Source organism: Mizuhopecten yessoensis, unplaced genomic scaffold (assembly GCF_002113885.1).
Source record: "Mizuhopecten yessoensis strain PY_sf001 unplaced genomic scaffold, ASM211388v2 scaffold371, whole genome shotgun sequence".
Taxonomy (NCBI): domain Eukaryota; kingdom Metazoa; phylum Mollusca; class Bivalvia; order Pectinida; family Pectinidae; genus Mizuhopecten; species Mizuhopecten yessoensis.
In genome coordinates this window covers 113,847-140,575 of record NW_018403513.1, presented here as the reverse complement: position 1 = coordinate 140,575, position 26,729 = coordinate 113,847, and the positions used below count along the sequence as shown (strand labels likewise).

General features: G+C 36.1%; 1 protein-coding gene across 1 annotated transcript; it reads left to right on the top strand.

The window, feature by feature from the left end:
- Positions 1-263: 263 nt before the first annotated feature.
- Positions 264-26,502, top strand: LOC110446865 (FACT complex subunit SPT16-like). Its single transcript, XM_021492208.1, has 25 exons — positions 264-407; positions 2,979-3,077; positions 3,559-3,723; positions 7,248-7,307; positions 7,613-7,705; positions 7,904-8,050; positions 8,727-8,878; positions 9,930-10,102; positions 10,803-10,967; positions 11,630-11,742; positions 12,265-12,429; positions 13,314-13,429; positions 14,926-15,008; positions 15,328-15,398; positions 16,087-16,214; positions 17,293-17,428; positions 17,954-18,080; positions 18,724-18,842; positions 19,119-19,244; positions 19,459-19,647; positions 20,343-20,512; positions 20,801-20,930; positions 21,893-22,040; positions 22,712-22,780; positions 24,742-26,502. The coding sequence occupies exons 1-25, from the start codon at positions 339-341 to the stop codon at positions 25,137-25,139; spliced, it is 3,411 nt and encodes a 1,136-aa protein (XP_021347883.1). The 5' UTR covers positions 264-338; the 3' UTR covers positions 25,140-26,502.
- Positions 26,503-26,729: the final 227 nt, after the last annotated feature.

The window sequence follows — 26,729 nt, the reverse complement described above, 5'->3', positions numbered from 1 at the left end:
AAGGAATCCGTGATATAAAAACGTTCTTACAAAAAAATATTTAAAATATTTTACTGTCATGGAAGTATGGTTGCCGAATGGTTCTCTATGTAAATTCAATGTATTTTATTTGATGTTATGCTTTGGATTCCTATGTGTACATATGTAAAAAAAAAAAAAAAAAAAAAAAAAAAAAAAAACAGAGAAAAAAATTAAGCGGTGTCAGACACCTTAATAGTATTTTTCCGGAATTATTTTTCCGAGTTCCGTTTCAGAAAGTAAAAAGAACGTTGCTAATCTCCCGCCATTGCAGTAAAATAAGGGTCCTCAAGTTCGCTGACTGTGCATGAAACACAGTCATGGCGAATCTTCACGCCGATAAAGATGCTTTCTATAGACGAATGGGGAGGTTTTATGCCGCATGGAATGTAAGTAATTGTATGTCAAATGTAATCGTGTGTAAATCTGCCTGAGGGAGAGCCGAAAGGAGATGACATTTTTTATGCAATTTACGCACGTGAGCTCATTGTAAACAATGTCCTATCGTCATTTGTTGATTTTAGCGGAGTGTCAGTTAATTGATTAAATGAAAATACATATACAGCCCATTTGTCACCAATCAAACGTAAAGCGGTCAACTGTTATGTGAAAAAATCCCAGTGTGGCTAATAACGGTAACGGGTTGTTTCGCGCTAAGGGTTGTTTCGGCCTAAATCCCGTTCGCGCTAAAAAAAGAAACATATATACGCTAATATAATAATCAATATTTAAATATATCACCTAAACTTATTGATAACTTTCTATATTGTTGTTAGATATATTTCGTGTAGAAAAATACGCAACTGTGAGTACGGAGTCAGCTTTTCACAGCTGCCGTTTGAAAACAACAACAAACAAATTTCTTTTTATAAAATTTCTTTTAATTAATTGGAAGACTAAGAAAACTTATAACTACTAAAATCGAAAGAAAAATACCAAACTATGTTTCGCCCTAAAAGTTTTGTTTTAGGGCGAAACAACCCTGAACCGCTAATAACGGACTGGTCGTTATACAATTCATCATGGTAACAACGGTCGCTCTATAGCTACTCCATTTACATTTGCTAGCATTTCTCCTACGCTCCGTATCAGAACTTCTGACTAGAAAACTCAGGGTCGCTGGTTCGATACCCAGAGGCAGCACGTATCACTAAACAATGTTGACAGTTCACATTTACTTATCTATTATTCAGTAGTGAGTTTATACGGTAGGTACTTGAGCACTGGCAAATATGGCTAAGGAGGCAGTACCCAAATCGTATTAGTACCCAAAACGGATCACTTTTTTGCAAAAATACTTGTAAATAAATAAATAAATGTGTCAACAAATCAGTTATAACAATGATGTAGTCTTAGAATAGATAGCCATGTACCATTTTTTGGCGCCAAAAACCTGGCACGTCCTTAAATGACCATAGCTGTTAATAGGACGTAAAAAAAAAAATGATAAACGCTTCCCATCCGTGTTTCAAAAGCCATTGCATCACAGATTACGTAAGATTATTCAGGTTATCAAAACAACATGGCCACCATGTGTAGTGAGCTAGGCTGAACTTCTGTGTTTGTCTTATTTTGTTAGTCACCTGATGAAAATCAAAACGCAGATTGAAGCCTTGCTAACTAACAGACATCATTAATTATAATTATACGCATTACACGCTGCTAATTGTGGTCTATTGTTCACGTTTCACACCTATACGTAGTTCACATCCCCACAGGTAAATCTACTCGCAGGGCAGAGTTCGTTGATCAGGGTGTCAACCGTAGAGAACAATAAAAAGCTGGTCTAATGAAATGTAACAAAATTATTGATCTGGGCAAGATGTGGGAACACGCCCTTACATCACATATGAAAAGTAAAAAACATGTGAAAAGGAAAGGAAAGCTTACACTACGTAGTAACACAGTCAAACTGCATGAGAAAAAGGTTGAGGGAAAAGCAGGATCGAGGACACCTTGTCAAAATAAGTTGATTCTTTAAAGCAGTAAATTTGTTGTTTTCTTGCAAAAAGAAGAAAACTGAAAATAGTAAAGTAAATGTTTATTTTGCAATATAAATGAGCCCTTGAATTTTTAAAATTTGTCTTGAAAACCCCTTGAAAAGTCTTTAAATGTTCAGGTCAAAAGTTTATATGGACCATGTCATGATTTGTGAGAAGTTGTCAGTTAATGTGTAGGGATAAATGCATGCATATTAAACGGTAAAATGATGATGCGTAGCGGCTCAAAATTCATGCGTAACGGTACCATTGCGCTTAAACAGCCTGAGGATAACGCTGATTAATAGTGTTCTGAAGAAAATAAGTGAAAATGTTCTTCAAAGTATCAAATGAAGAATGTGTTGTTGTTTCCAATCAAAGCCAATCCTCATTATAACATATTGATTGCAATATAAGAAATAACAACTACAAATGGCTTTTTTGATAGAAAAAAAGAAATACAAGAAATTAATTTCAGATACGTTTTTGTTTTTAAATATGCGAAAGAAAGTAAACCAGTTTTATAAACAACCAGTATCGGTCAGGTAAGAAAAAAAGGAAATACAATTTTGTAAGCAGTTTATTCGAAGTTTAAAAATTGTAATGGTTTATGGTGAAATTTTGACAACGAAATTGCACTACAATGCCATCAAAATCTATATATCTGAATTTCTCCAGTTTGAATTCTCCCAACCATGATTGTACAATTCCACCAGTCGAAATACCTATGGCTAGTAGATCAGATAGTAGGACTAGCAAAATTATTCAAATTTTAAATTTTTACTCTGAAAATATGGGTTTGATTTGTAAACATTTCGTAGTATGCTTACAAGCTAGTACCTTAAATAATGAATTGCATAGCTCCTGCTAGCTTAACATCATTGAGTATATATTTCTTACAAAATTTCTCAAAGTCATTTTACTTGTGAAAATGTATAATATTTAAAGATTAACTGATTAATTTATGTGAGATGTTTATAGAAAGCATCGGGTGGAGAACCCATGGCCCAGATGGATGCTTTGGTGGCTGCTGTAGGAGTTGATGAGGAAGTGGTGTACTCTAAATCTACAGCCATGCAGGTAAGTTAGGATAGCTCACACCATTCTATATAGGATACAGGTAATAATAGGAAATTAAAACAGGTACAATCAGCAGACCCTCTGGACTAGAACTGAAGTGATGTCACATTTCTCACACTGATCTATCTAAATTATATATATATAAAAAAACAGTATTTCACTGTTATTTTTTTATGTGGGGCCATGTGGTGGCATATAGTGGTTAAGGCTTTTGACTGTCGACCATCACTGACCCTGCACCACTTGGTCAGGAGTTCGAGGCTTATGTGGGGCAGATGCTATAGGTACTTGCGTGGTTCAGTGGTTTTTCTCTGGAGACACCGGCTTTCCTAGGCCTCCACCACCACCAGTGCCTGGTGCATCCTTAAATGCTCATAGCTGTTAATAAGACAAAAAACAAAACAAAAATAAATTAAACGAACTTTATTGTTTTACTTCCTTGAATGATTTTAAATTGGCTGATGTGTATCTTATATTTCAGACCTGGTTGTTTGGGTATGAACTGACTGACACCATCATTGTGTTGTGTGAAAAATCCATCAACATCCTTGCCAGTAAAAAGAAAATAGAATTTCTGAAACAGGTTGACTCCTCCAAGGAAAATGATAATGGTGTTCCATCCATGAACCTTCTTGTTAGAGATAAGGTGAGTTTAATTAAATATTTAATTGCTTCTTTAAAAGATGATTTATCTAGCAAGGAGATATTCAGGAAAGTTTCTGATATCTAGGACAAGGGTGTGCAGTTTCACTAGCCTGTTTGATGCCTGGTGCTGGTAAATTTATGTCCAGGCTGTTGACATTTTTCAAAAGTTACTTTGAAGTTATATATTTTGTTACCGTAACACAATTTTAAAGGACCTGTTACAGGAACAAAAGAATTTTGCCCACAAAGCAATTTAACCATTACTGGTTTATATTTGTAGCTCCCTAAGACACGACCCATGAGATATTTTTAAAAAATTAAAAAGGTCCCCAGGGCCTGTGCTATGAACTATTTAGTGCCGCCTTCCAAAGGTGTACGACAGGGTTCACTTTATTGTCCAAAAAACTATCAAAACAATGTTTTACGCTATCAAATAATATTATATTATTTAAAGTAGGATCTGCTGCAAATTATGAACTCAAATATTTAACAAAAAATTGCATAATAAAAAAGTTATAAAATCTTAAACTCTAAAAATGTTGGTATTTTCATACACTTTTTTGCTACATCAATTGTTTTACGGAAGTAAAACACCAATTTCCGGTTCTTGTACACCAAAAATCTTTTAATATTATTTGGTGCATTATGTTGTGATATGATAGTGAAAATTTCAGGAAATTTGAGAACCGGTAAATTTGTCATATAAATGTCAAATTGTAGCAACGTCTATTTCCAATAAAATCCAACAACCTTATGACCTATAGTCATGTTTGATAATTTAACAATATGTCGCACCAATTTATTATCGCAACTGATCAAATTTTCATCAATAAGGTCTGCTGCTCATGATGAGCCCAACTATAAAGCTAGATGTTGCAAAATAAAAAAGTTATGCAGTCTCACACACATAAAAGTTTAGTATGTTATGTACATTTTTAGTTGTTTCGCATCTTTATGGAAGTGATAGACATATTTCCGTTTTTTGTACACCAACATACTTTGGATATTATTTGGCACATTATGTTGACTGACGCTAGTAGAAATTTCGAAAAAATCGGTATGCGGTAAATGTGTCATCTTAAGGATAATATGTTGTATGACCAATTTCAAAATAAATCTTCAATAACTACAGGTCAATGCAAGAACTTCATAATTAACCCAAAATCATTCCAATATACTATCAAGGTGGATGATATGGTTTATAGTAGAGTATACGTATGACTGTTTAACTAAACTAGGTAGTTAAAGGGGGGAATACAGCAAAAGTTAGGCAATTTGTCAGAACAATTGGTGTACCAGTATAATATGTTGAACCCATCACATTGTTTCTTTTTAGGAGAGTTATAGTTTCCAATTCATGGATTGTTGTATTTACAGTGGTTTTTTTTTAATTTGACAACACAAAGTCAAAATTGATCATTCAAATTTTTATTCTGAATTTCTCCTTTCTCAGTTCAATCTTAGGTCTCATTATTTTTTCATATTATTCCCGACAAGTAATTGGCCAGAAGTGCATCAAGTGTCGACTGATAAAAACTGATATTGACTTGGAGCACATGATTTTTGTTGAAGGACTGGGTGTTTCTAAAAATAGAATTATGACGTGTCTCCAAACAATGCACCATCCCACTTCCGAAGTTTTTTTGTTTTTTTTTCAGATTGCTTAGATTACTGTTTTGTAAAATAATAAAACAATTGAAGCTTTTAACTTCGGTTAATACCTGGATTTATCGACCCGAGAAAAGATATATTGACCTCGGAATGCGTCCTCGGTTAATATATCTTTTCTCGGGTTGATAAATCCAGGTATCGACCTCAGCCAAAGGCTATAATTGAATAATGTTTCTTTTTTGAATGCATTCATAATATGCAGTCTCTGAATTTGCGAGCTGAAGGCTGGAGCGGTTTAGCATCTGTTAAATGTGCATAGTATCATAGATAATACAGTATTGATGCGACATGAGTACACATACCCGATGTTCTCTTTCCTGCAGGACACACACAGTAGTATGCTTTGACAGGATCTTCTGATGCGTGTAGGTCAAACTCTATCCAGATATTGTATTTTGCCTGCGACCTGTGGCGAGGGTGTATTTGGCCTCGGAGAAGGTCATCAGCATGTTGGTACACCCATATCTCACAATCACCCCCATCTGCCTGATGTTCTGTGATATAGCCAGGTGCCAGCTTCAGCTGATATATACCACAAGCCAAAATCGCATTGACCTGTAGTTATTGACGATTTATTTTGATATTGGTCATACAACATATTATCCTTAAGATGACATATTTACCGGACACTGATTTTTTCGAAATTTCTACTATCGTCGGTCAACATAATGTGCCAAATAATATCCAAAGTATGTTGGTGTACACATACCGAAAATATGTCTATCACTTCTGTAAAGATGCGAAACAACTAAAAATGTACATAACATACTAAACTTTTATGTGTGTGAGACTGCATAACTTTTTTATTTTGCAACATCTAGCTTTATAGTTGGGCTCATCATGAGCAGCAGATCTTATTGATGAACATTTGATCAGTTGCGATAATAAATTGGTGCGACATATTGTTAAATTATCAAACATGACTATAGGTCATAAGGTTGTTGGATTTTATTTGGAAATAGACGTTGCTACAATTTGACATTTATATGACAAATTTACCGGCTTTCAACTTTGCTGAAATTTACACTATCGTATCTCAACATAATGCACCAAATAATATTAAAAGATTTTTGGTGTACAAGAACCGGAAATTGGTGTTTTACTTCCGTAAAACAATGGATGTAGCAAAAAAGTGTATGAAAATACCAACATTTTTAGAGTTTAAGATTTTATAACTTTTTTATTATGCATTTTTTTGTTACATATTTGAGTTCATAATTTGCAGCAGATCCTACTTTAAATAATATAATATTATTTGATAGCGTAAAACATTGTTTTGATAGTTTTTTGGACAAAAAAGTGAACCCTGTCGTACACCTTTGGAAGGCGGCACTAAATAGTTCATAGCACAGGCCCTGGGGACCTTTTTAATTTTTTAAAAATATCTCATGGGTCGTGTCTTAGGGAGCTACAAATATAACCCAGTAATGGTTAAATTGCTTTGTGGGCAAAATTCTTTTGTTCCTGTAACAGGTCCTTTGCCTGGACCTTAGTACTCTAATTATGAATTTGTACTTCCAAACTAGGATATACCTCACTGCTCTAAATTAGTTCACACATATTTTTTTTAATGATAAAGTTAAGGATAAATATATGCTACCTTACTTAGACTTTTATCTCCATTTAAAGAGTTTGGATTTGTTTCATAGTAAGAAAGCTGTAAATTCTGTTAATGGTTTTGACCTGAGGTTCGTTGATGTCACCTCTGAAATGTACAAAAAAAAAAATCCTTATCTGTGCATTGATAAATTAAACTTACTTCAGTTAAAGAAGATAACGTAAATAGAAGAGTAGCAACTCCTGAAGCTTTGTTTCTATAAAGTATATTCTTCCTTTGCCTGTGTTTGTTTACAGGGCGACAAAGACAAGGCCAACTTTCAGAAGCTGGTGTCTGCTATAAAAGGGAGTAAAAAGGTAATGACAAGTCTTGAACCTTATGTGTTTAGTCTGAATGAGTTACTTTTGTCTTTTACCCTTAAATTTGTTTGATGATTTTATTTTGCATTTGTTTTTGTCGACCATTTGTTGGCCCTAATGACCTATCCTGTAATGATGGGCCATTAAGCATTAAATAATATTAATAACACTGTTGAAATAAATCTGTATCAAATCTTGTAAGCTATAATGTATAATGAATTTATTTGTTCTTTTTTATTGGGGCAATTTCTTGAATGTATGTTCTTACTGTTGCCTTAACTGTTTGTATAAACTACTTTTAGGGTAAAACTGTTGGAGAATATTCAAAGGACAAATTTCCAGGAGATTTCATGAGCTCATGGCGAGCAGCTCTGAAGGGAGAGGGCTTTGAGAAAGTATGTATGATCATTAGACTTAACTCTGTGTGTTCAATATCATTAACCTACCTGTTGAATTAATTTTATCTGTACCCAGTACCGCCCGGTATCAGGTTGGGTGATCATTGACTGGTTATATAGAACAAACAACAATTTATCATACTCTCCTTGCAATCAATTTCCAACACTGTAACTCTGGTTATGGTGTTCCTTCAGGTTGACGTCAGCTCTACTATGGCATATGTGATGGCTTCAAAAGAAGAGTCGGAGGTGAAGGTCATTCAGCGAGCCTGCACTGTCACATGTGATATCTTCTCCAAGTATCTGAGGGATCAGATCATGGAGATTATTGATGCAGAGAAGGTGAGGACAGGATTATTGTGGCCCACATAGTCCAACAAATAGCAGATGTAGAGCAGAAAAATATCACGAAGTACCATATTTAGACAATTCAGTATTGTATCGCCCCTTTATGTTTCCTATTTTTCTAAAGGAATTTAATTTCACTTTTTGCTTTTCGGAAGGAAGATAATTTTTTTAGAATCAACACCTACAGTCTATAGTTCAAGGATGTTAAAAGTCAGTGTTGCATCATTAAAGGTTTCATTTTGTGTGCATTAAATGTACAAATAAATTGATGAGAGGCAAATATAGACTTATCAAAAGAAATAGACAAAACAATCAATGAATTTATTTTAAAATAACCAGATGACCCTAAACTTTTACCTTCTGTAGATACTTGACCAAACAAGTGCCCCTTATCCTTTCCTGGTCTGAACATCCGGTCATTTGCCATGGTTTACTGATTACTGTAATGTGCTCAGTGATGGTCAAATATTGCACATATCTTTATGATTAGTAGTCTTTTAATCATTATGAACAACGTTGTCCCAAAGACAAGGAAAAACTTATAAAACTTTTATTGGGTCTTTACTAGATAGTATTGTTATCTCTTACTATATACATTTGTCTCCTTTCTATCAGAAACTTTGGTCAGTGTTGCACATTTGAGCTAAAAATGATTTTATCTCCCTGACAGAAAGTGAAGCACTCCAAGCTAGCTGATGGGGTGGAGTTGGCCCTTCAAAACAAGAAATATGTGACAGGTGTGGACACGTCACAACTGGACATGTGTTACCCCGCGATCATACAGAGTGCTGGCAAGTACAGCCTAAAGTTTAGTACCACCAGGTAGGTACAGCCCTACGTTCTACATCATTAGATAGGTACTACCTCAGGTTCAGCAACATCAGCTAGGTACTACCTCAGGTTCAGTACAACTAGTTGATAGGTACTACCTCAGGTTCAGTACCATCAGATAGGTACTACCTAAGGTTTAGTGCCATTAGATAGGTACTACCTCAGGTTCAGTGCCATCAGATAGGTACTACCTCAGGTTCAGTACCATTAGATAGGTACTACCTCAGGTTCAGTAACATCAGCTAGGTACTACATCGGGTTCAGTCAGATAGGTACTACGTCGGGTTCAGTACCATTAGATAGGTACTCCCTCAGGTTCAGTACCACTAGATAGGTACTCCCTTAAGGTTCAGTTCCACTAGATAGGTACTACCTCAAGTTTAGTACCCCATGAGATATGTACTTCCTCAGGTTCAATACCACAAGATAGGTACTCCCTCGGGTTCAGTACCATTAGATAGGTACTTCCTCAAGTTCAGTACCCCATTAGATAGGTACTCCCTCAAGTTCAGTACCACTAGATAGGTACTCCCTCAGGTACAGTACCATCAGATAGGTACTACCTCAGGTTCAGTACCATCAGATAGGTACTACCTCAGGTTTAGTGCCATTAGATAGGTACTACCTCAGGTTCAGTGCCATCAGATAGGTACTACCTCAGGTTCAGTGCCATCAGATAGGTACTACATCGGGTTCAGTACCATTTGGAAGGTACATCCTTTAATACCATCGGCTGATGAGAGTTTAGAGCTATTGACTGTAATATGCAGCAAACTCCTTATTCTTTTCATCAATTATTCTTATTTAAAATTCAGTACCATTTGGAAGGTACATCCTTTAATACCATCGGCTGCTGAGAGGTTAGAGCTATTGACTGAAATATGCAGCAATCTCCTTATACTTTTCATCAAATATTCTTATTTAAAACATAGAGAAACTTAGAGAATCAAATATGTATTGGTTATACAATTGTAAGAGTTGTAACATATTTGTTACCGTATCGAGCTCTCCTGATGTCCTACCCACTTGTTTGTATGTTTAGTGATGACAGCGTGCTCCACTTTGGGACCATTATCTGTGCTATGGGAGTGAGGTACAAGTCCTACTGTTCCAACATTGTCCGCACTCTGTTTGTGGATCCTACAGAGCCCATGCAGAAGAACTATGAGTTCCTGACACTGGTGGAAGACGAAATTCTTAACAAACTTCAGGACGGTAAGATGATGGTCAATCTTCTTTATATCTGACAGACCTGGGTGACAAAAGTTTAGAGATCTATTTTGGGGGGGGGTTATCAAGTTGTTAACCCTTTCACCACTGTAGATCATAATGGACTCATCCAGATCAATGCATGGTAGAATCTTCTAAAGTTACATGGGGGTGAAAGGGTTAAGTGCACTGAGTATTCTGACAGTATGCCATAAATTGACCGATCATATCTTGCTCTAACTTGCAATTAAATATACAAGAGAACCAATGTTGGCTAGTTTCACTTAACGGGGAAGACTTTACCAGGACGTTTTACAATGTTTCACACAAATTGAATACTCTTTGGATGGATCTCATTTATACTGTGTTGTAACAGACTAATGAAATTAAAAGTGCTTTAGCCAATGGCAGATAACAATGGTTAACAGTATATCATTGTCTAGGACATAATATGGGATGTCCTGTAATTGTTAGTATGATTATGTAAAAGCTATGTCCTCACCTATGATCATGATGTCACAATTTCATCACACAATGTATCTTGCCAACATAGCGTAATTATGTCTCTCCTTCATAAGAAAGATTGTGTGCGGGTTCTTCTGTTGCTGCTAATAGCATCTTGTCTAGGCTGTAATTTTTAACCATGAGATAAAGGTTGACTTGTGTTCGCCAAAACAAATATCTAGTTGAAATATGTTTTTTGCAGGTGTCCGACTTAGTGAAGTGTATGAGCATGCTGTGAGCTATGTTAAGAAGGAGCGATCAGAGTTACTTGACAAGATGACCAAGAATGTCGGGTTCGCCATGGGAATCGAGTTCAGGGAAGGCTCACTTCTTATCTCTGGGAAAACGAACATCAAAGCTAAGAAAGGTGAGACAGTGATCAAAAATAAATGCTTACAAGTGAAAAAGCCTGCCAGCATATCTTTATGCTTAATCGTCAGTTGTTTTTTTTTGCCCAGTTTTTTAGTCGACAACAGTTTGCTTTCCCTATTATGAAATTGTTTTATTTTCCAAAAGATAATGAATAACTTTCCAATTTTCATGAAAGTAATGCTTTATTTTCCTAAATCATGTAGGAACACGCTGTGGTAAAATTTAGGAAGAAAAAACACTGATGGTAGTTAAACTGCACACATAAATCTGTATTCCATTTTACATTTCTCTGTAGTCTGCATACCTACCCCTGAAAAATGGAGATTTGGTCAATGCATTTATTTAACACAATTTCGTAGAAAATCACAGATGTTTGATATATATACTTCTGTACTACTGGGTTGTCAGGCAGTCGCCAGGTTTTTCTCTGGGGAACTCCAGCTTTCCTCCACCACCAAAACCTGGCATTTCCTTAAATGACCATCGCTGTTAATAGGATGTAAAACACAAATAAACCAAACTGTCCGATGTTACCATGAATTATTGTCAGTATCACTTAGTATGTCTGATGCATATAAATAGGCAAGTGTTTTCACTGTTGTAACAGACAACCATAATGCCGAGTCGCTGATAGCCGAGATATTTTCATTCTAACAGGGATGGTATTCAACATCAACGTTGGGTTTTCTGACCTGAAGAACAAGGGCGCCAAAGACAAATCAAGTGAGGTGTACGCTGTGTTCCTGGGTGACACTGTCATGGTTAATGAGGTACAACTAAACAAAGTTATCCTTACAATTAAACTATCATCAAGTAGGTAGTACTGTTTTATCATGACTACACTGTGTTCTGTTGTAATTGAATCTAATGATAATCTTTTCATCAGGAATTTGACCGAGATATTTAGGGCCACCGTTTTGAGTATACTGTGATAATGTATGTTGTTTTTAATGGAAACTGTACTTCTGAAGAAAGTTGGAAAAATAAAGTATGTTATTATCATCTAAATCATTTTATTTTCTTAATCCATAAAGAGTTCAAATTAGATGCAAAACAATGGTTATCAGTACATAGTATATTTGATTTTCTTAATTTTTCACTGTCATGGAGTAGCATTTCATTATTCCATGAAGTCTGGACCCAATTGAAATTGATGTGAAAAATCTTACTTCAATAGAAATATGCAAAATATTGAAACTTGAAAATTCAATTTTGGAATTATTCGCAAAACAATTAGCAACATTTGTAGTGTATAATGGATATGTTAGTTCAAAACTGTCTTTTCTGTACAGGGATCACCATGTTCTTTGCTGACAACAATGAAGAAGAAAATTAAACATGTAGGAATTTTTCTAAAAGATGAAGAGGAGGAGGAAGAGGAAGAAGAAGAGGAGCCAGAACAAGAAGCACTCCTAGGGCGAGGACAAAGGAATGCTGTCATGGGAAGTAGGACCAGGGTGAGTCACTGGGTTAGGGCCAAAGGAATGCTGTTTTGGGAAGTAGGACCAGGGTGAGTCACTGGGGTAGGGCCAAAGGAATGCTGTTTTGGGAGGTAGGTCCAGGGTGAGTCACTGTGGTAGAGACAAAAGGAATGCTGGCCTTGGAAGTAGGGCCAGGGTGAGTCACTGGGGTAGGGCCAAAGGAATGCTGTCCTGGGAAGTAGGACCAGGGTGAGTCACTGGGGTAGGGCCAAAGGAATGCTGGCCTGGGAAGTAGGACCAGGGTGAATCACTGGGGTAGGGACAAAGGAATGCTGTCCTTGGAAGTAGGACCAGGGTGAGTCACTGGGGTAGGGACAAAGGAATGCTGGCCTAGGAGGTAGGACCAGGGTGAGTCACTGGGGTAGGGACAACTGGAAAGTAGGACCAGGATGAAGCACGGGGGGTGGGGACAAAGTACTGCTGTCCTGGGGAGTTAAAACAGGGACATATTGCTGTACTCGGGGGTAGGACCAGGATGAGTAGCTGGGATGGGGACAAGAGTAGATTGAATTATAAGATATGCTTCTTACATGAAGGCTGTATGAAAGGTCAAATACTGGAATACAGTACAGCAACAAAGAGATTGGAGACACAATTCATGTACATTAGAGACACTGACTGAATAGCTCGTTTTGTGCTCCTTTTGTGCTGATTTAGCTTCTGTGTATCACATTCCACAGCAATTTCATTTTCATTATAAACACCCAAAAACATGTGATATGGAAACTGAACTTGAGATTTACATTAAAGCAAAAGAACATTTGACCCTGTTAAGTAGCAGTGCTATGCAGAATAACAAAAATAGAATAGATCACACAGCTAAAGTAATGTTGGTACAAAAATGCTTGTGGTTCATTTAGACCGAGATGACAACAGAGGAAAAACGAGCAAAACATCAGAAGGAGCTGTCTGAGAGACTGAACGATGAAGCCAAGGAGAGACTGAAGGGGATGAAAGGAGGCACTGAGGACAAAAAGTAAATTAATATAAGTTTTGTCACTTTGTCTTTATTACCTATAAGTAACAAGTAAGGAGTTTTTATTACCTATAAGTAACAAGTAAGGAGTTTTTATTCCCTATAGGTAACAAGTAAGGAGTTTTTATTACCTATAAGTAACAAGTAAGGAGTTTTTATTACCTATAAGTAACAAGTAAGGAGTTTTTATTCCCTATAAGTAACAAGTAAGGAGTTTTTATTACCTATAAGTAACAAGTAAGGAGTTTTTATTACCTATAAGTAACAAGTAAGGAGTTTTTATTACCTATAAGTAACAAGTAAGGAGTTTTTATTACCTATAAGTAACAAGTAAGGAGTTTTTATTACCTATAAGTAACAAGTAAGGAGTTTTTATTACCTATAAGTAACAAGTAAGGAGTTTTTATTACCTATAAGTAACAAGTAAGGAGTTTTTATTACCTATAAGTAACAAGTAAGGAGTTTTTATTACCTATAAGTAACAAGTAAGGAGTTTTTATTACCTATAAGTAACAAGTAAGGAGTTTTTATTACCTATAAGTAACAAGTAAGGAGTTTTTATTACCTATAAGTAACAAGTAAGGAGTTTTTATTACCTATAAGTAACAAGTAAGGAGTTTTTATTACCTATAAGTAACAAGTAAGGAGTTTTTATTACCTATAAGTAACAAGTAAGGAGTTTTTATTACCTATAAGTAACAAGTAAGGAGTTTTTATTACCTATAAGTAACAAGTAAGGAGTTTTTATTACCTATAAGTAACAAGTAAGGAGTTTTTATTACCTATAAGTAACAAGTAAGGAGTTTTTATTACCTATAAGTAACAAGTAAGGAGTTTTTATTACCTATAAGTAACAAGTAAGGAGTTTTTATTACCTATAAGTAACAAGTAAGGAGTTTTTATTACCTATAAGTAACAAGTAAGGAGTTTTTATTACCTATAAGTAACAAGTAAGGAGTTTTTATTACCTATAAGTAACAAGTAAGGAGTTTTTATTCCCTATAAGAGTAACAAGTAAGGAGTTTTTATTACCTATAAGTAACAAGTAAGGAGTTTTTATTACCTATAAGTTACAAGTAAGGAGTTTTTATTACCTATAAGTAACAAGTAAAGAGTTTTTATTACCTATAAGTAGCAAGTAAGGAGTTTTTATTACCTATAAGTAACAAGTAAAGAGTTTTTATCCGAAAAACAATTGGTTGAAACCCTGTTTTTTGAAAGACTGTCCTATATAACTTAGAACCTGGGAGTACAGAATATCAAAAATCTTTAGAATGAACCCAAAATCAAAAACTCATGGGGAACATGTCTGTTTTCACCTAAAAATTGAAAATCACCTGATGAACTGTTTCAATAAGGAGGGGGTTTTGGCACATCCATGTTTAACTTAGCAGGTTTGCCTGTAGACAAGTTTTATAGAATGATGCACAGTTTAACAAAATACTGTATGGAAATCTTTAACACTTTATTTTATTTCTTTCCTCTTGTAATTTTAGGGTTCGGAGGTCCAATGCCTCTTACAAGAATCCTTCACACATGCCGCAGGAGTCACAGTTACGAGAACTAAAGCTGTTTGTCGGTGAGTATGGATGAGCATAAATGTCAACTGGGGTATGATATGTAACAACCAACTAATGTATTAGGCAAATAACTTTCGGACAGGCACAAAATTCTAGGGTCGGTAGGGTAATGGAAAACTCACATATTTTTTTGCCTTATATGTATAAAAAAACAAATATGCATTTCTACAGTTGGCATTCATACTGCCTATGATTTCCATTGTAGTTGTACAGTTAACTGCATCTATGATTGTTTTCTTTTGTTGATAAAATAGTTAGAGATGGGAAAAAAGGAAATGAGACATAATTAAGTTGCATTCCAGTTATGTTGGTTTTCAGATAAGAAATACGAGACTGTGATTCTGCCCATTTTCGGGATTCCGACACCTTTCCATATATCCACTGTGAAGGTAAATTATCACAACACCCTGTGAAAGTGAAGTATTTTAATGTTAAGAATCTTAAACCACTATATTATCTAAACTCATATCTTGATTCTCAGTAGAGTGGTGATTATTGCTTCAGCGTGTACCACTTTAACTCATTCACCCCTGAAATTTCATAATGAACTATTTCAGCCTTTGAATTGGAAGAGTTCAAATGTGTCTTCATTCAGGGGTGAATGAGTTAATACAACCAAGCGCTGTCAATTACATATGGTCTGGACTACGGCAGCTAATGCAGTAATACAATCCTCAAAGGAGGAGTAGTATCTACACATATTTGTTAATAAGTTACAAAAATAAAAAATATGACATGGCAGCCAGTTAAGCATAGAATATTCATCAATAAAATCACTATGCAGCTTTGTTGTCTATTCACCAATAGTTATTTTTGTGGTCTTGAAACAGTCTGCCATTTCGCTGCTATTTCGCTCTGTGTTGAGTTTGTTATTTGATGTTACCTATTATGTAGTTCTTTTAAGCAGAGTGTTTTACAGCCATGTAATATTGCAGATTTCTGAAGAAGTCTGATAAACACTTTATGAAAATTGCCTACTGTATTCTGTAATTGGAAACTTATAGCACACCAAGCCAATTAGTGGTATCAATATTCTGTGTTATGAAGAATGTCATTGTAATGTCCCTGTTTGTACAGAACATCAGTCAGTCGGTGGAGGGTGACTACACCTACCTGCGTATTAACTTCTTCCATCCGGGGTCAGCACTTGGAAGAACTGACGGAAACCTGTATCCTCAACCAGATGCTACTTTTCTCAAGGAAATGTAGGTTAATTTTGTTTGATGTGTATTTGACTTTCCTACGACTTTTCCTGATATGAAAATGTTTATTATACGCCCGTCAAATTTGACAGGAGTATTATGGTATGGCGTTGTCCGGCCGGCGTAAACTTTTGTTTGTCCGGCAATCTCCTCCTACATTTTTCAACCGATCTCTTTGAAAATTGGTATACATAATGATCATGATATGAAGTTGTGTCTCCCTCAAAAGAATTTTGATTCAACAATATTTACAAAAGTTATTGCCCTTTGTTCATTTCAGTATTTGAATTTTTGTCCGGCAATATCCTCCTACATTTTTTGACCGATCTCTTTGAAACTTGGTATACATAATGATCATGATATGAAATTGTGTCTTTCTTAAAAGAATTTTGATTCCACAATTTTTACAAAAGTTATTGCCCTTTGTTCATTTCAGTATTTGAATTTTTGTCCGGCAATATCCTCCTACATTTTTTGACCGATCTCTTTGAAACTTGGTATACATAATGATCATGATATAATGTTGTGTTTCCTTGATAAGAATTGTGATTCGACATTTTTTGCAAAAGTTATTGCCCTTTGTTCATTTCAGTATTTGTTTTTTTTTATCCGGAGATTTTATCCTACATTTTAATAGCATGTCAGCTAACCACTCGTTGAATGGTGCAGATCTTATTTCAATGTAAGAAAGTATATACACTATATGGCATTCGACGGGCGTATATTGTTCTGTCCAGCGGTACTCTTGTTTTTAACGGAATATCCCTTTAGCTTTAAAGGTGCAAATTCATTTTGGTAAATTTCTTACCATTCATGCACACTTGATTTCACAACATGTTTGCAGGACACTTGATTTCACAACATGTTTGCAGGACATTAAACATGTTTCACATGTGAAAATGATGCTATATGTAGGCAGTTGTTATTTTGGTACTTAAATTTATGCAAAAACATCACATGGATAATAAGTAATCTACTGTACTAGGAACAGTAATATTCAAACTAGTTCTTTAAATTCAGGTGTTATTTGTCCATTACTGTACTTTGTGGTGTATCAATTAGATATCTCTTTACTATTCAGCACTTACCGAAGTTCTAACACCAAAGAACCCGGGGAGATTTCTGCACCATCCTCAAATCTTAATACAGCCTTCCGCCTCATCAAGGAGGTACAGAAGAAGTTCAAGACAAGGGAAGCAGAGGAGAGAGAAAAAGAGGTGAGTCAGAAACTACCACAAGACAAATTGCAGTGATAATCCTGGAGGGGGCCATTGACCCATCAATGTTTTGATTTTCTTTTAATTTTACATAGAGTGGCCCCTCTTAATTTTGATATTGACTAAAAAAAATGCTGAAAATAGCCCACTGCTCTCAAATTCCAGGATTTTCCCTAGACAAGTATCAGATTGTATTTAGGAGCACCTATTGAGCAGTTTTAATCTTCCAGTGCCGAAATTCTGTTATACTGTTGCTCAGTGTTACATGTTCTTGAAAGAATGTTCATTTATTTTGACAGAACAAGGATTGGCGACAATTAAGGTTCAATAGACAGATGATAATTAAAAATCAACAGATATTAAATTTATGTTATAGATGATTTAATTTAAATGCACAACTTACTAGAAATGGTATTATTTGGTAGGATGACTTGGTCTCACAGACTGGTGAAAGTTACTACCTACTGTCGTCTCAGGTCTGCATTGATCTTACCGTCCAAAATGAAATGGCCTTTATAATTTCAGGGCATTGTAAAACAAGACACCCTCGTTATCAACCCCAACAGAGGAAACCCCAAGCTGAAGGACCTCTACATCAGACCAAACATTGTGTCCAAAAGGATCTCTGGGACACTGGAGGCACACACCAATGGTAAGTTCCACTCATAGTGATTCTAGTTTTGTGATGCTAGGTGGTTTGTTTGTATTTTACGTCCTATTAACAGCTATGGTCATTTAAGGATGTGCCAGGTTTTGGTAGAGGAGATAAGCCAGAGTTCCTGGAATAAAACACCGACCTCAACCAGTACCTAACGACTGCCCCATGTAGGCCTCAAACCTAGGTGGCACTCTCCAAAAATATAAGTTTAATTGTACCAACACTCGGGCTGAGGCTGGGTTTGTGTACCAGGAGGTGCAGACACGTAGCAAGTCTGGGTTTGATATTATGAAGTGCATTGCCTCAATAAGTATAGGTTTGTGATATTGAAAGCACTTATATGCCAGTGATGTTAGGATGTTTTAAAGAAACTCATTTCTTTATCAATAAACCAAGATTAAAGGTGTAAACCATCTTTGACTCAGTTTGAGTGAATTATTTCTGCTTTCGTGTAAAAGTACTTCTGAACTTGAAATTTAAAATTGGCATATCTAGGTCACCTATGTACTGTCACTACTGACACTTTTAGTTTAAATATAGTCTATTTTGAAAGATTTTAAAAAGGTTTGGAGAACTTATGAATGAAATCTCTTCCATATTTGGTACCTTGTGATTTAAATACATTTTCAAAATCCAGGTTTCAGATTCACATCTGTTCGTGGTGACAAAGTGGACATTCTGTATAACAACATAAAGAATGCATTTTTCCAGCCATGTGATGGAGAAATGATTATTCTGCTTCACTTCCATCTGAAGGTAAATAACATCCTCATCAATGGAGCTCAAAGTTACAGTTAAATATTAACGACGAAGTAAATTTAACTCTGTGTTAGATGACGTGTTTGGTATCCAAGGCTAAATTTACATACATTATAAATTAAAAGTATATTTCTCCTGTGGTGCCTTGAATATAAGGTGCTTCCAGTATGGAGCAGGTATTTTTTTAAAAGAAACTGAACAGTTTTGTATGATGCCATTGGTCACTCCTTACTTGAACGATGTTATATGATACATGTGTGTTGGTTTCTGTAGCATGCCATCCTGTTTGGTAAGAAGAAGCATGTCGATGTCCAGTTCTACACTGAAGTTGGTGAGATCACGACAGATCTTGGCAAACATCAGCACATGCATGACAGAGATGATCTACACGCAGAACAGGTATATCTACCTTCTTATCAACAAGACAGATAACTTCTCTGCCGGTAAATTAACCCTTAATAGTTCCCGCACGTTTCACAATTAACAATAGTACATTACAAATTTGCCAACAGTAAAAAGCAGGTTCATTTTAGTTCATTTCCATTTTCATGAAATAAATCCAGTATTTGTGCAGTTCTGTTTAACATGCATTTGCTGTTCTCTCTCTCATTAGGCTGAACGTGAGTTGAGACAAAAGTTGAAGTCGGCCTTCAAGGGCTTCTGTGAGAAGGTGGAGGGCATTACGAAACAGGACATTGAATTTGATTCTCCATTCCGAGAGCTTGGTTTCCATGGCGCCCCCTACAGAAGCACAGTGCTGCTGCAGCCCACCAGTGGCTGTGTGGTTAACCTGGTGGAATGGGTAAGACTTACAGTAATCAATCTACAAATATTTTGTATGTGTCTTTTTCCGCTATATGGTTAAAAGATAGGGGTCCTACCATGTTAAATTTCAGTATTTTCAAAAAATCTATAGGTACAGGACCAAGGACTTGCATGTAGATTTATCACTGGGTCACTTATCCTGTTGACCTAATCTACATACCCTGTTTGAGCATTCCTGGCTACATTGAATGTAATGCATTGTGTTACAGTCTGCTCATTCAAAGACAGGGGGAGAACTTGACATGTGATGGTATTAACCCTTTCACCCTTATGTAACTTTAGTAGACTCTGCCATTGATATGGATGAGTCCATTATGGTCTACAGTGTTGAAAGGGTTAAGAGGTGAAAATTCACATGATAAACAGTTGAGGATGTGGAATTACCATTCTGTTTTTACTCCAAGAAAAAAGTATTTGGTTACGTTTCATTGTCAGTCGTCACCATGTAGTCATTTATGTATCAGAATGCAAAATTAAGCAAGACATGTTACATTATAATTGATTAACCCTTTCACCCCTTTGAAACTTCAGTAGACTCTACCATGCATTGATATGTATGAGTGCATTATGGTCGACAGTGGTGAAAGGGTTTATAGAAATGATTTTTTGTAATCAGATCACAAAAAAATGTTATGGATGTACACACACTGACCTGGCTTCTCTTACCCACAGCCACCATTTGTGATATCCCTAGAGGAAGTGGAGTGTATCCATTTTGAAAGAGTCCAGTTCCACCTCAAGAACTTCGACATGGTGTTCGTGTTTAAGGATTACAGTCGTAAGGTGGCCATGATCAACTCGATACCTATGAACGTGTTGGACAACGTCAAAGAATGGCTCAAGTAAAGATACCACTTATTATTCTAAACCTTACATAGACCGCTGTGGTGCATTTTAAACATCAAATATGATAGGTTGCTTGGCACTTTGGCAAAGTTGCGGAAATGTACTTGTTAGTTATCATGACATCGTGAATCAAACTGATATTCTTGAAGCAGTAAAATTTTGAAAATATTTTATGAATTTGTTTCTTCAGAAACAAGATTTACAGTATTTGAAACAGATTGCATTATAAAGATTAGAAAAGAAAGAGTTTATTAAATGTTAAAACTTGATTCTCTGGCTTTCAGCTCCTGTGATGTGCGGTATACGGAAGGAATTCAGAGTTTGAACTGGTCCAAAATCATGAAAACTATCACGGATGATCCTGAAGGTTTCTTTGATAGTGGTGGCTGGACTTTCTTAGATCCTGAAAGTGATGTATGTATTTTTTGTGGTCTGTCATAAGAATGAATCATTTAATCCATTTCCCTAAAAAAACTGGAGAGCATTTTGGTCAAAATAAAGCCCGACCATCAGGGGACGGACCTTGGTCAAAATATATTCCAACCATCAGGGGACGGACCGTGGTCAAAGTATAGCCAAACCATCAGGGAACGGACCTTGGTCAAAATATAGCCCAACCATCGGGGGACGGACCTTGGTCAAAATATAGCCCAACCATCGGGGGACGGACCTTGGTCAAAATATGGCCCGAACATCAAGAGATGGACCTTGGTCAAAATATAGCCCGAACATCAAGGGACGGACCTTGGTCAAAATATAGCCCAACCATCAGGGGACGGACCTTGGTCAAAATATAGCCCAACCATCGGGGGACGGACCTTGGTCAAAATATAGCCCAACCATCGGGGGACGGACCTTGGTCAAAATATAGCCCGAACATCAAGAGATGGACCTTGGTCAAAATATAGCCCAACCATCAGGGGACGGACCTTGGTCAAAATATAGCCCAACCATCGGGGGACGGACCTTGGTCAAAATATAGCCCAACCATCGGGGGACGGACCTTGGTCAAAATATAGCCCGAACATCAAGAGATGGACCTTGGTCAAAATATAGCCCAACCATCAGGGGACGGACCTTGGTCAAAATATAGCCCGAACACCAGGGGACCTTTTATCATATGACCTTGACTGCTGTTTATTTTTCTAAGTGTTAGGTGTAAACTAGGAAATTGGAGAATTCTGCTCGCAGATGAAGAATTGATAGATTTCTTTTTTAAGGTGTAGATTTTTCATTCTGTGTTGCCAAACGCTTTTAGCTTCATTTCATTTTAATGCAAATAATGTATGTAACTTGAACAAAGAGACATTGACATGTGGTACAGTAGAATCAGGATAAAAATGACCTGTAGAAAAACGAGATATTTCTTACTGTAGGCTGAGGCAAATGATGACGACGATGATGAAGAAGATGAGGTATATGCGCCTACTGATGAGAATAGCGCTGGAGAGGAGAGTAGCGAAGATTACTCTGAGGAGGAGAGTGACTGGGAAGGCGAGGAAGAGGAGGAGGAAGAGGATTCAGGTATATATGTTGTATTACTAAAAGTGGTTCATTTTTCAAAGTTGTCATTGTCTGGGGCATGTTTCACCTACTGTCTTTAGAAACCTATTCCTTCAATATGGATATTTTAACCTGTTTTGGTCTGAGGCATCCTTTATCCTGGGGCCTTTCTGTTTATGTGGAACAACCGGTTTGCCTGTTTTTAAAAGTAACGTTTTTGGTTGTAAATCCTGGCGGACCTGCAAATGTTTATGCAGGCATTGCAAGGCTTTGTCAAGGCTCGCCTGAAAGTAGCATCAGATTACTAGGTCCGACTTAATTTCATAAACGAACAACTCTGGTCAAACCGGTTCAACCGTTTCGATGGTAATAAACAAAAGCGACCCAGGGGACTCTTGTCTGTATAAGCAAAGGATGTGGTCCAATGGGGCAGTGCAGAGGGGCTCAATAGGCGAATCCTTGCTAAAAAAAAATAAGACAAAAAAAATATTTATACAAAACCTTACCTTCATGGCACAGGGATGATTCATACAAAATATTGTCAAAATTCTGTCAGGCTTTCTGGATTTGTCAACTTTAAAAGATAAAGCCATGACAAACTGACCATGTACCACAGCATTAACTTGCTTTGCAATTTTGGCAAGGTAAGCTGAAAATTCATCCATTAATCTTTTATTATTAAATATTTGCAGAAGACGACCTTGGATCCAGTGAAGAGAGCGGTAAAGATTGGGATGAGTTGGAGGAAGAAGCTCGCAGAGGTAAATATGTCTTATAAATGGTCATCATGATCAGCTGTAGTATTTTGGTGTCTTCTCACTAAATATGTGTATTATTGATTACAGTACAGTAGTCAGTATCCACGATTCAAGCTTGATATAAAATTCAGTTTTATTTACCTACGGTATACAGGGAAATGTTCACCTTTGTTTAGCATCTTCTTACTAAATACGTGTATTATTGATTACAGTACAGTAGTCAGTATCCAAGATTCAAGCTTGATATAAAATTCAGTTTTATTTACCTACGGTATACAGGGAAATGTTCACCTTTGTTTAGCATCTTCTTACTAAATATGTGTATTATTGATTACAGTACAGTAGTCAGTATCCACGATTCAAGCTTGATATAAAATTCAGTTTTATTTCCCTACTGTATACAGGGAAATGTTCACCTTTGTTTGCCCTCCACAATGCTGGCGAATTTATCATTACAACGAACATTAGTGATATAATGAACATAGTAATCAAGTGTGAAAGGCGATATTGGATTTCATTGGCGTCGGGCAAAAACTTTATGGGCGAAAGGTTCTCTGTATTCAGTATTAAATTCAGTGATTAATTTTGATATCTGGTTAGGGCTATTCACTTAAAACATACCCGTACTCCACGGACGGCAAAATAAATAATTTCTGTGCGTGTTTGGTGTGAGCAAAAAAAGGCTTCTGTACCATATGCTGTTCTGGGGGAAATAACTTCTGTTTATGGTCCATTATTGTCATTGAAATTAAATAAAATCTATTACATTGTTGCACCTTAAGTTCATCTGGTAAAATTGTGTTTGTTTTATCTTTTTTTCCCCCATTTCAATGTCGGGAAACGTTGAAAATGTATTGGCCCGACGCCACCAGATTTTCAGCTAGGGCTAATGACTTTTATAGGATGTCATAACTAACAAAAGTAGTTGATTTTTGTCCGGCAATCTCCTCCTACATTTTTCAATGGATCTCTTTGAAACTTGGTATACATTATAATCATGTTATGAAGTTGTGTCTCCCTTAAAAGAATTTTGATTCAACGTTTTTTGCAAAAGTTGTTTATTTCAGTATTTGTTTTTTTGTCCAGAGATTTTCTCCTACCTTTTTTTATAGCATGTCAGCTAACCACTCTTAGAATGATGTAGATCTTATTTCAATGTAAGAAAGTATATCAACACTATATGGCATTCGACGGGCGTATATTGTTCCGCCCCGCTGTACTCTTGTTTTTTAAGGAAAACATATTCATCTCTGAATGAGATATAGATTGTATGATTATGTTGACAGCTTGATCCATTTTGTATTTGTCGGGATAGCAGAATTTTATTTTAGGCTAGTGGATTATTAGTGTCGTCTAGCCCCAGGCTAGGATACTGAAGAATATTTTTACGCTCCTGCTGTAGGAACAAAACAAAACAAAAAACTTGTGTTTCCGCTATTATACTCAGAAAAAATAGGGTAAGTAGGTAGGGATTTATTTTTATTTTTGAAAATATTTTTACTTTGCTTATATAAAGCATAAGTTCTGACATTAACAGTGCTTATCACAAAATGCCAATAAAAACTTTAGGGACAGGTTGGGGACAAAAATCTAGAGGCAACCAGAGACATAGAATTCTATGTCTCTGAGGCAACACAAGATTTTTTATTTGGCCTAAATGATGTTTTTATTGTAGTATCTATAATTATCAATATGGATTTAAATTGCTTCTATGGATGGAAATAAATTGTTTCTACGGTTGGTCCTAAAACCCTGAAATATGCATCTACGCCATATACCTCCCTTGGAAAAAACGCTTCTGTGGGTGGTCCCCCCCCCAAAAAAAAGTGCCTTTCGGGAGGGGTATGTTTTAATGGAATAGCCCTTACTACATCAGTTGTTTTTTAAGGAAAACTAAATTTGATAATTATAACTACTTGAACTGTTTTGAAGGAGAACTTAATTTAATCATTTTAATATTTTAGCGGATGCTGAAGGTGACATGATGGTAGAACAACCACGGAGCCACAAGTCCCATCATAAGTCGCACCATCGATCACCCAGCAAGTCCTTGTCGCACAAATCAACTAGTAAATCTTCACACAAGTCCTCCAGCAAACCTTCATCTCATAAATCGCCTAGCAAGTCTTCATCCCACGGAAAATCATCTTCATCCCACGGAAAATCATCTTCATCCCATGGAAAATCATCTTCATCCCATGGAAAATCTTCCTCTCACAGTAAATCTTCATCATCCCACAAATCTCCAAGTAAATCTTCATCCTCCCACAAATCTCCAAGTAAATCTTCATCCTCCTCTTCCTCAAACAAGCGGAAGCGCGAAGAGAGTGGAGATCGTCATGACAAGAAGAAAAAGAGGTGAAGAGATTCTGAAACAATGTCAGAAGAACAAGCAGAAAAAAACCTGTAAAAAATGTTGATATTTGTCGGTCATTATTACAGTGTATATACTGTATAGAAGTGAATATGTGGTGTGTTAAACATTTCTTCGATGTGCCCTTTAGTTTTATATCGGTGTTATCAATGTCGGAACAAAGAAATGTGATAGTATAGTGAAAGAACAAACCTATGTGATTATGTAATGTTAAAATGGTGAAGTTCACATTCAAGAAGTGCTTTGCTGATATTGTACATATTACTATTTCTGTTGGTATTCTAAATGACCACTATTGTATATATCGAGGCTGGCATATGTGGGCTTCCATTCTGGCTTTTAATACCTCATCTGTTAGTACCCAGTTAGTAAACACAAACACTAAACATCCTTAAAAACTTCATACATGTGCCAGTCATCATCAGTGAGAAACTTAGTTGGGACCACATCTGTTATATATTCAGCATTGTCTGCATCAGCACGATTCCTGTAACATTTTAGCCTGTGAGGTTGTATTCTGGTACAGTAACTGTTCATTATCATAGTTCCTTTTAACATCAATGTCCATTCGTTTGGGACTGACTTGTATGGTTCGACACTTACCAAAAACCCAGGTCATGTAAAAGATTTGTCACTTAAATGCTTCGCTCAGCCAGGAAATGTTGACGTCTTGACTTGTAACTTTAACTGTGTGGGTCTTGTAATTGTAAAATCCACAAGCTCCATGGGATAATTGGTGGAAAGGAAGGCTCAAACAAGCTGTTTGAATCATTTTCATTTGATTGGCTTAAATTTAAAAAAATGTTTGAACAGTGATGACTGAAGTAAATTAACTCTGAGGACTGGTGCAAGGAACAGCATAATTTATTTGTGGATATTATAGTCACTAATGTTTAAAATAAAAACTCTGAATAATCTATTGTCATATTCGTTCTTAAGTCCAGTGAACTAAATTGAAAGTGGCAATTTTTGTCCTTAAATAAAGGCGCAAATTTAACAAGGAACAATACATGTCAATCTTGAAATACTTTATGTAGAAATGCAAAATCATAAAGGTAAAAAAATGATTATTGCCTTTGATTTGTATCCTTACGGCCTAACTTCATTTGACTTTCTCTATTAGAAATTCTGGTAAAATGTGTGTATGTGTGAATTAACACTGCATTATGATGTTTTATAAATCACAATTAGTTACTTAAATAAGATTGGGGTTGGGGGATTACGATCAAATTAATCTACGATATGTACAGACAATTAAAAAGAAAACTTCTGTTGTATTCTTCTACAAGTACAAGATATGGTTTATTGTTTGTGCTAACATCAGTGCTGAATAAAGAATGAATGTACACCATTTCTGATTTGGTTATATTTAAAAGAGAGAAATCAACATGAAGATGAAGATTTTAATCAACAAGAATTACTTACGTGTAATTATGTCGCCTGTCCTGCTTTGTCAATATAATAAGCATTTGACATAGTACATAAGGAAACGGACCTTAATGCAAAATCATAACAAGTCCAAAAGTTTCAGGTTTTTGAGGTTTTTAGCCCAAAAATACAGAAATCGTTGAAATGCTA